General features: G+C 50.2%; 3 protein-coding genes across 3 annotated transcripts; all 3 read left to right on the top strand.

Annotated features, from left to right (window-relative positions):
- Window positions 1–1096: 1096 nt before the first annotated feature.
- Window positions 1097–2672, top strand: PV06_06713 (uncharacterized protein). Its single transcript, XM_016407862.1, has one exon. The coding sequence runs from the start codon at window positions 1599–1601 to the stop codon at window positions 2589–2591; it is 993 nt and encodes a 330-aa protein (XP_016261342.1). The 5' UTR covers window positions 1097–1598; the 3' UTR covers window positions 2592–2672.
- Window positions 2673–3313: 641 nt separating this feature from the next.
- PV06_06712 (uncharacterized protein) lies at window positions 3314–6796 on the top strand. Its single transcript, XM_016407861.1, has one exon. The coding sequence runs from the start codon at window positions 3401–3403 to the stop codon at window positions 6488–6490; it is 3090 nt and encodes a 1029-aa protein (XP_016261341.1). The 5' UTR covers window positions 3314–3400; the 3' UTR covers window positions 6491–6796.
- A 1268-nt stretch (window positions 6797–8064) lies between these two features.
- Window positions 8065–10340, top strand: PV06_06711 (uncharacterized protein). The gene has a single exon (XM_016407860.1). The coding sequence runs from the start codon at window positions 8470–8472 to the stop codon at window positions 10048–10050; it is 1581 nt and encodes a 526-aa protein (XP_016261340.1). The 5' UTR covers window positions 8065–8469; the 3' UTR covers window positions 10051–10340.
- The last annotated feature ends 134 nt before the right edge of the window (window positions 10341–10474 follow it).

The raw sequence follows: 10474 nt of genomic DNA, 5'->3' as shown, positions 1-10474 counted from the left end.
AGAGCATAATTACAATAAATTATATGATTTATTGCAGTCTGATACGGATGATGGACTCTGGGTCGTGGTGATGGGAGAATTGGTAATTGTGGTTGTGGGAAGAATTCGAATATGTAGCATGAAATCGAACACGATTCACATCTAGAATAAATATATTGATTCTCCGTAATCACAATTCAATGTCAACCCGTTCTCAACGACGGGTACAATACCCATCTAAGAACGAATGGAAGAGCTGTACAATAACTTGCTTATCTACTTTGTATAACCGAATGGGCACCTCTTCACACCACTTTCTTGTCAAGGTAAGCATGCAAGGGACTTTGTTAAATGCTGATATATTCCGCCTTGGACCGAAGGAATACCGTTCATCCCGCACCTTGGTAGGTCGTCGTTGGCGGGTGAGTAATACGGACAATTCCAAGTGTAGTCTCTCGCTTCCATTGGGAAATAATTTCCAAGTCAATAAGGAGTAATAAAAGTAATGCCATGCAGTTTACTTCAGCTGCAGAAAGCACCTCGTTGCGAAAAAAAGGTGGATACGAGATATCTCGTCCTAGTTGTCATTGGGACTTCGTCGTACGGAGGAGTACCTTGGTATAATTGGACCCTTTTGAGCTTTTCGCAACGTGGTTTGATGTCACTTTTGCTATAAATTGACAGCCCTCGTTTTGCTGACTCAAGAACAAAAGCCGTGATTCTCCGGAACTTGCAATACGAGGTTATCATTTGCACGAGGTGTACGGAGTACTCCATTACAGTAACATGTCACCAATGTACTCTGTACAAAATGCATGTGTTGCATCACAATAGTGGAGAGTCTGGGCCTGATCAGCCCGTAGCGATTTGCTCGTCCAGTAGCTTAAAAGTCGGGCTTTAGGCCCCTTGTAGGCGGTCGACAAGTCCTCAGACCTCGCTTGGTCACCAATAATACGGCCCATTGTCGGCCTTCTAGGCTCTTCGTCCCTGAACTAAACCCAATTAATCACAAGCCTAGTTCGCATTGTTCGCTTGTCTCGCCTGCTTCAAGATAGACTACGCCCTCAACTCTTAGTTTTTCTTTGTTCTAATCCGTATCCTTCATGCACTTCTTTCTCGGACAGTAATACCTCGTAGGTTTCACTCGTCACCTTGCTTGGTCAGAATCCGTCCATCTACGTCCTAATATCACATAGATCTCTAGGAAGGTCCCTCGGTGGAGTTGTTTTCGACGAATCATTCCATAGGCCCTCCTGAATTTTACAAATGTCGGCCAGGGATTTCCTTCCCAACACACCCTGACACGCCGAGTTTTCAAGCTCACCATGATGTCAATATGTTGCTTCGACGGCCCGCGGCAGCCTTGTCGCTTTGTCATATTCATCGTCATTTACTAATTCCTGCATTGACATATCCCCTGAGGTGAGTCGAGGTACTTGGTATAAAGAGAGAAGATGTATCTGCTTCAGTTCCGAATTCTACATCAACAGAAACAAGACATCATTAGGGTAATACTCTCAACACGACACTCCCAAGCACTCTCCTATAAAAAGCGACCACACCGATAAAATCAAACAACATCTTCATTCCCCCCAGATCGACACCAAAAAGCATCAGTCATGGTCAGCTTCACGGTTTTCAAGGGAGACAGGGACGGACAACTTTTCGAGGACACCACAACACGAAACATCGGCCCACACGAGGTTCTAATCCGCATCACACATAGTGGTCTTTGTGGCACCGACCTTCACTACAAGACCACCAATTCAGGCCTGGGCCATGAAGGGGTCGGCGTTGTCGAGGAAATTGGTGAGAGTGTGACCAGATTCAAAAAGGGGGAGCGTGCAGGCTGGGGCTACGAGCACAACTCTTGCGGCCACTGTAAACAGTGTCTGACCGGACGGGAAACGTTCTGTGCTGAACGAGAAATGTACGGTGCGGCGAACCTGGATCAAGGTTCCATCGGTTCCCACGCTGTCCTGAACGAGAACTTTTTGTTCAAGATCCCCGAGAGCTTGTCCTCCGAAGAAGCCGCCCCCTTGATGTGTGGCGGCGCTACCGTCTTCAACTCACTCCAGTTGTACAATGTCAGGAGTACCGACCGGGTAGGTGTGCTCGGCGTCGGGGGTCTTGGCCATCTGGCCATCCAGTTTGCCGCACGATTAGGTTGTGAAGTGGCCGTCTTTTCGGGGACCGACAGCAAAAAGGACGAAGCCATGAGACTGGGTGCGACAGAATTCTACGCTGTCAAGGGCCTCAAGGAACTCAAGATCAAGGCTCCCATTGACCACTTGCTCGTCACCACTGCCTCCCAACCAGACTGGAACCTGTATCTTCCTGTCATGGCACCATCAGGGACCATCTACCCCTTGACAGTCAGTGAAGATGACCTGAAAATGCCCTACATGCCTTTGATCATGCAGGGTCTGAGGATGCAGGGAAGTCTGGTGGCCACGAGACAGATCCACCGGGAAATGTTGGAGTTTGCAGCCCTTCATCACATCAAGCCCATCATCCAGACGTTCCCCATGAGTTTGGAGGGTGTCAACAAAGCATTCGAGACACTGGAGGCCGGCAAGATGAGATACCGGGGTGTTTTGGTTGCGCAATAAATTGTGAGCGTTTGATTTTGTGCTATCAAGCACGGGTTGCATAGAGTCGTAATATACTAGGTAATGGAAGGTACATTTCCTCATGGACATAATCTGACGTTAGTCGTCATGCTTTATGGTTTCTCTTTGTTTTCCCTCCCCTGATCATCACACTCAGCAAGTGGACTCGGTGCTAAACAAGTGGTTTGATCTTCATCACTGCAATGATGTTCGACAAAAGATCTTCTCTTGCAAACAGTACTCCGTACAACATCTGGAAAGGCCGGCAGAAACAGAATATGAGGAGACCAGAAAACACGACGCGTCAACAATCGATGGTGGTGTTTCGCTTCTGTGGGGAGTGGAAGAGTGGCTTAGACTGCAGACGAAATTGAGAGTCCGAGAACTCCGTATTTCGTATTTGTAACTCGCCTCAAGAATCCCCTTCGCGTCCCAAGAGACTGCAACTGTAGACATTGAATTTGTACGTATAGATTCTTTACCAAGAGTTGGAAAAGAGTGGCCGGTGCGTCGCAAATGCTACGTCAAGGGTCGAACCTATTATCCTAGATCGACAATTCCATCTTGACAAGGCACAAAGCACACACCAACCGAGACATCGACATTTGCCATCGACATTATTGCCCGGCGCCGGCCAAGCATTTCGCCGAGGATTATCCACTTTCTTCCCGCCTCCCCCAGGTGTCGCAGTCCAGTCTTTCTTGTCTGTTCGCTCCTTCAACCACCTGTCCTGCCCCGTTGGTCGTGTGCATCATTCCCCTAGGTACCAACAGCTACCTGGCTGGAAGCCGGTTGCACATTCAGCGACCATGTTGCTGAAGCCCAAGGACGATGCGGGCGACAGTCACACCGACGCTGATGTGCGCGGCCTTCGGAAGATCCGAGCTCAGAGCCCTTGGACATGGCGACCATTGACGCTCATTACCACCGCCGTCGCCCTCTTTGCGCTCTCTCTCATCCTGCGGTCCTCTCTCAAGCTCCAAGTCGACCCTCAAGGATGTGTCATGTCGATGATGAGCCCGACCTACATCAAGCTGTCGGGCTTCGACACGGAACACTCGCGCTTTGCGACAAAATATGCGCTGTACCTGTATCGGGAAGAGGGGGTAGATGAATACACAAAGGACAACATTGGACTGAGAGGTGCGCCGGTACTGTTCATCCCAGGCAACGCTGGGAGCTACAAGCAAGTCCGCTCTTTATCGTCCGAGGCCTCCCGCTACTACGCCAACGTTTTACGCCATGATGCTAGTGCCCTTAAAGAAGGCATCAGGTCATTCGACTTTTTCACCATCGACTTCAACGAGGATCTGTCCGCCTTTCATGGTCAAACGCTGCTCGATCAAGCCGAGTATGTCAACGAGGCCGTGGCATATATCCTTTCCTTGTACCACGATGCAAATCGACTCCGCCGCGATCCATCATTACCCGACCCCAGCTCGGTCATACTCATTGGACACTCGATGGGCGGGATAGTTGCACGTACCGTACTCGTCACACCAAAGTATCAAGCCAATTCTGTCAATACAATCATTACCATGTCGACTCCTCATGCTCGGGCCCCAGTCACATTCGACGCAGATATCGTATCCTTATATCAGCAGGTCAACGAGTATTGGCGAGAATCGTACCTGCAGAGATGGGCAAGCAATAATCCGCTATGGCATACAACCCTGATTTCCATTGCTGGTGGCGGATTGGATACCACCGTTCCCTCTGACTACACCAACATTGCCTCTTTGGTTCCAGAGAGCCATGGGTTTACCGTCTTCACATCGGGCATTCCAAACGTCTGGACTGTCATGGACCACCTGTCGATCACCTGGGCTGATCAAATGCGCAAAGTCATCGTAAGAGCACTATACGATGTTGTGGACGTCCGTCGCGCCGGACAAACGAAGCCGCGTGCGGAAAGAATGAAGGTTTTCCGGAAGTGGTTCCTTACAGGCTTGGAGGAGAATACGCCCAAAAACCTTCGAGACACCACACATGAGGTTCTCCTGACTCTGAGTGACGGCTCAAGGTCATCCGTGGCCAAAAGCGACAATATCACGATTCGCCAAATCGGAGCTCAGGACGCGATGTCTGCCATTCTTTTGCCAATCCCGACCATTGACAACACTACTGCAAAACGATTCTCTTTTATGACCGACCAACAAATGGATCCCCAGGGCAGTTTTGACAAGATGGAGGTTTTGTTTTGTAGCGCATTCCCTCTTGCAGGAGGGTTGACTTCCATGCCACTGCCTGTGCAATTCGACCTATCTTCAGGCGATGCTAGCGCTACCCGACTGGCATGCAAAAAACCTGCCCGGGATGGCATTCAGCTCCCAGGTTCCACGAGATTGTCTCAGCATGCTTTTGATCAGCCTCCTAATCCCTTCACATATTTGAACTACGACCTCAGGGATCTGCAGGAGCATCAATTCGTTGCCATTATTGACAAGTCCACCGAGATCAGCAACAATTGGGCGTATGCAGAAATCGTATCAGAATCCGACTCTGTCATCAAGTCAGATGTTGGTCTTCCGAGACTGCTTCTGAGGGGCCTCAACGTTGAGCTTCCCTCGACTCGACCCGTCGTTACAGAGATTCGGGTCCCGTCAATCCAGTCAAGCCTCTTGACCTACTCGCTTCAAGTTCGCCAGCACGGTTGTGGAGCAGATACTGAACTATTCACGCCACTGGTCCGACAACATATCGAGAACCCACATGAATCGAAATATTTCGTCAATTTTAAACAAGGCGACATCAACTTACACGGGGTTGCTCCCTTCATGCCACCAACTCTGGATGGCCGTGAATGCGAGGCTGGTATCGCATTTCAGATCTGGTCAGACCCCACATGTAACTCTTCGTTGGAAGTTCGTTTGCGAGCAGACCCTATCGGCAGTTTGGGCAAACTCGTGGTCAGATACAGAACTGTCTTTGCGGCATTTCCTCTGTTAGTCGTGGCCATGGTTTTGCGCAAACAGTTCAGGGTGTACGACAACTCTGGAGTCTTCATCTCGTTCTCCGAGAGTCTCGACCAGAGTCTAAGGCTACCTTTACCGGTACTGTTACTCTCCATGACTTTCTTCGCCACCGCTTTCACGTCGGCAAGTTCCCACACCAGTCCGTCTGAGAGTCACCAGCAGAGGAATGGCACCGCCATCAATTTTGCTCAAAATGATCTACTTCTTGGGTCACAAAATACTTTTTTCTGGTTTCTCGTTCCTTTAGCAGGCCTTGTCAGCATTGGAGCTTGCGTCGTCTTGAACTATGCCGTTTTGGCCTTGCTCGATGTTTTTGTCACAGCGTCTGGCTTGATCTCCCGGCGCTACGTCAAGATCGATGATGGCGAAAAAGGCGTTGCTTCTGCATTCGTTGCGAGTACACCACGACGCCGAGCCATCAACACGGCGGTTCTTTTATTTCTCGTTGCGACAATTATACCCTATCCATTCGCGTATGTTGTGGCTTGCATTGTTCAGCTTATGACTTGCACGCGGGCGTTGCGCTATGCCAAAGAAACTAGATCAGGGCCGGCGCATAATTTTTTCAACTACAGCTATTCGATACTCATTTTAATGCTCTGGGTGTTGCCTATCAACCTGCCGGTGTTGGTTGTCTGGATACATAATATGGCGGTGCACTGGTTGACACCGTTCTCATCCCACCATAATGTGCTGTCGATAGCACCGTTTATCATCCTGGTCGAGACCCTGTCGAGCGGGATGATGGTGCCATCGGTCAGATCTCTCCGATGGGCGACGAATCTGTTGTTTTTTGTATTAGCAGTGTACGCGGCGTTGTATGGCATGACTTATGCTTACAGATTACACTACATTGCCAACATCATTGCTTTGTGGCTGGTTCTGTTGCATTTTTCCAACTACCAACGGCACATTACCACTTAGAAGGAGGAATTGTGTTCTCAGTCACTTGTGAAAATGATCAATGGCTCTCAAGGTTGATTAGCAGCGAAAGAATCTACATTGTTCGGACAACCAAGGGAATGTGTGGATTTCATTATGACAGACACCAGACGCTTTGTAGAGGGAAGTGATGACTGGTTTTCCCATCCAAAGGATCAGGGGGCAATGAGCATGAACTTGTACATAATGCTGAGTTTGAGACTTGGGGGAAATGAACATATGCTGTCCTAATGGTTGGCTTTTTCTTCTTCTAGGTGATTTCTTCCTACAATATTGCGAAAATGATGAGTCGATATTGGTCCCAACGGGTCTATCGACGCAAGGCTCTTTTCACCAAGAACAGTGACTTACTCTCTATAGCGTCGAGCATTGTCAGAGAAAATGGTCGATAGTGAAAGGTATGTTCGTGTCATTCCGAAACAAATAACAAAGGTGCCATCAAACGGTTTGTTCTTGCCACTTTGGTTGTCGTTTTGGTGCTTGTACCATCCTTCCCTTTCATGACATTGGAACGTCACGCTTTATGTCCTTTTATGTCTCGATACTTCTGCGAGACAGAAACAGCCACAGAACTCGGATCTCACAGAGTACGACAAAGTCAACTCTCATACACAGACACACACACACACGTGTAATGTCCCCAGTACAACCACCAGTGTCGTTTTCAGGTCTATCAAAACTCAGCAATGCCACCACAACCACCAAGCAGTTACCATCCCTCGCTGTGCATGTTTTGAAAGAAAGACAATGGCCTCCTGGTAAAGGGTTCTGGATAGGAGCTGGGCTTTTTGTCTGTTTCATCATCATGGCAATATCAATCTACTCGTACCTTGCCTCGCCATTCTGGTTCGTGCGCATCAGGAGGGTGGTCGGCTTTCGACCGAGCAAAGTCACGCCGATCTCACGACGCCCTTTGTCTGTTCCTTTGGATCTGGAGGAGAATGGTGGTGGTGGTGGTGGTGGTGGTGGTGGTGATATCAACGGTATCAGCAGTATAAGCAATATCGACCCACCAGATCCTGCTCTCTTGTCGCCATTATCCTCATCATCGAGAACCACTTTACCTCAATACAGGCCCAGCGGCAATTTTAGCGATGACGTCCTATCAGGTTTGCTGGATTTGAATGTCGCTCCGTCGGGGTCAAGACCACCATCGTATCGATCTAGATTGACCCTCGACGTCGAGTTGATGACAAGAACAACGATTCCAAGGCAGATTGGGAATCCGCGTACGGATATTTGGTATGGAGGGTAAAGGGGATGATGAACACCAACTCCGAGGTCAAGGAAGGACATCCCCGGATTTTCGTTATTAGGGCTCACTAGGGAATTTAGGTGCGGGGGGCTGCTTGGCACCTTTTAGGCTTGTTCTTTGACAGTTCTAGGCCTTGAGGCTTGCGCACTGTGAAGCCCGATGGACATCCGAAAAGGGCCGGCTGGGCCCCAGACCACGCAAAGACCAGCGAAAAGAAAGCGTCAGGTGTTTGCGATGATCCTTGTACTCCGTATATCTCCCGTATATCCGTAACTCTTTTACGAACCATTTTCTCCAATCCCAAACTTCCACTTCCGTTCGTGTCTTGTGCTACTCTACCACATGCGACGTTGTCTGAGGGTGACACCAAACACAGTGGTGCTGTCTTTCTGTCTGCCTGCCTGTCTGTCAATCAATCTCTACTTCGATACCTACTTTTACTTAACAACTCCGTACTTTACCTTTCAATTCAGATCCCACCCATCCGGTCCACGCCCGAATCTCTTAGGGTTTACCTTTTTAAGACTGCACCACGTTCGGGAAGACATGACTTTGATGCAGTGACCATTATTAATTGTCAAATTTTGGCGTTCTAGCCTGGCTACGAGTAACCCATCGACCCGCTGTGAATTCCACCTGTGTCGATAAACCTGAGCCTGCGTTGCCTACACCACACAAGTACGATCAACGGCACAGAAACACAAAGATGCATCCTTTCGAGACTCCCGACTCCTCACCGACTCGTTTGTCGTCTCCTCGACCTTCGATCGACCTCACGAATCCACCTCACTCTCCCTTTCTTCACAACTTGACCCAACGTCTTCGCAAAGGTTCCAACGCGAGCTCTCACAGTGGTGGTGTGGAAGGCCCTCTGTCGGCGGCGCAACCGGCCGCCGCCGCCTCCCCATCACCAGCAGACCCTATAAAAAAGACAGAAAAGACCAAGGAGGTCAAGAAACTTCTCGCGGCGATGGTGAGGGACGATTGGGAATACCCTAGTACGACGGTGAAAGTGAAGGAAAAGACAAACAACGACGGGATACCGTATCGGGAACCTCTGGGGTACAGGGTTCGAGAAGAGTGGTCGAGTGACATTGAGGCGGAGGAGAGGAAAGCGGCGTACGCGTACGCGAGTGCGCACTCGGGTCCCAACGCGAACGCCCACGGACGTGGCAAGAGCCAAAACAACGGCCCGTACAAATTCGAAAGTCCGGATGCCGTGGGTGACATGGTTCTGGAGAGGAAACGGAAACGGAGGAGACTTGTGGAGGAGGAATTGAGCGTCAACGAAGGGTTGAGGGTTTGGACGAACAGGAGGGACGCCTGGACCGGTGCGGTCAAACAACGTCCGAAGGATGCGGCCGCGGCGAAGAGAAGAGAGGGTGGTTTCGACAACAGACGACGACCTTCGCACACCATTTTTCGACGGTCAAGTAGTATGCTTTCTCACTGTCACGGTCACGGTCACGGTCACGGAAGGAACGGTTCCGTTTCTACATCCTCCGGTTCACCTTTGAACCCTGGATCGGGGACGACAAGGTCGAGTGCGGCCAACGGAGACGGCGGCGACGCTCTGAATACGAATGCAAACACAAACACAGGTACGGCGGCGGCGATCGAAGTGTCGTCGTCGATCGAAAGTGACATCGTACCCGACAACGACACGACCGGCGAGACGTTGGGGTCTCTCGACTCGGTCGACGGGCCGTGGTTGCCCGTGTTCCCGCCGCTTTTGCCTTCGTCGTCGGACGGGAACCACCAAGACGTCCACCACCTGTTGCGTGACCGAATCACCCCAAGGGCCTACTCGACCATCTATTCAAAGGTCGTGGTTCAAGGGTTGGCCCCCAACGTCCCGATCCCCCTGGTCCACATGATACCGGCCTTGGTCGAAGGTTGGAAGTCGGAAGGGAACTGGCCACCCCAGCCCGCCGCCGTCTCCGTGGCCGACGTCAAAAAGGGACGCAGGTCGAGTGCGTTTGCCAAATGGAGAAGGGAACATCAACATCATCATCACCACCACCAACACACGATCGACACCCGTGCGGCCGACGGTCAAGTGGCACAACACGAGAGGGAGGACGGTAAGAGTCGAGTGAGGAGGAGTATCAGTATGATGAAGAGGGTCCTCGGCGGGAGCGACAACACACGTGGCGGTGGGGATGCCGCCGCCGCCGGTCTGGAAGAATTGGGTATCGAATTTCGTGACGACGACCACGACGGCGAACGTGACAATGAAGAGGAGATTCGAAAAAATGCCGCCCTCAACAAGGCTCTGCTCGGCTGAGACAAGATACCTTTACCTAGGTACCTTGGATCGGTAGGTAGTGTTCCGCAAAACCTAACCTGATTACTTTTTTTTTTAATCCTCTGTATTCCATATTAAAAAAACCACCTCGTACCGCCCCGAGCCTTGCTTCTACCTGGTAATGGCTGGGTGGAGAATGGATGAGATGAGATGAGATGATGTGTGTGATGTGATATGATACTCATGCAATAATGAGCGTGTGGACCTCCTCTATTTTTGGTTCAAAGTTCCATCACATGTGTAGCGGTTACTAGATCTGACAATTGGTGGGCTCAAGTCTGAAATCAATTCGGCCATTCTACGGTACTAGTACTTTTCGTACGTAAACAGCACGACAGCAGTAGTACAATGCTTTTGAAATATCGCTATTCATTGTCCATGAGGCTCATTTCCAACCCCATCA

This window comes from Exophiala oligosperma (genome assembly GCF_000835515.1).
Source record: "Exophiala oligosperma strain CBS 72588 unplaced genomic scaffold supercont1.6, whole genome shotgun sequence".
Lineage (NCBI taxonomy): Eukaryota > Fungi > Ascomycota > Eurotiomycetes > Chaetothyriales > Herpotrichiellaceae > Exophiala > Exophiala oligosperma.
The sequence above is the reverse complement of the archived record's forward strand: the minus strand, read 5'-3'. Positions and strand labels throughout refer to the sequence as shown.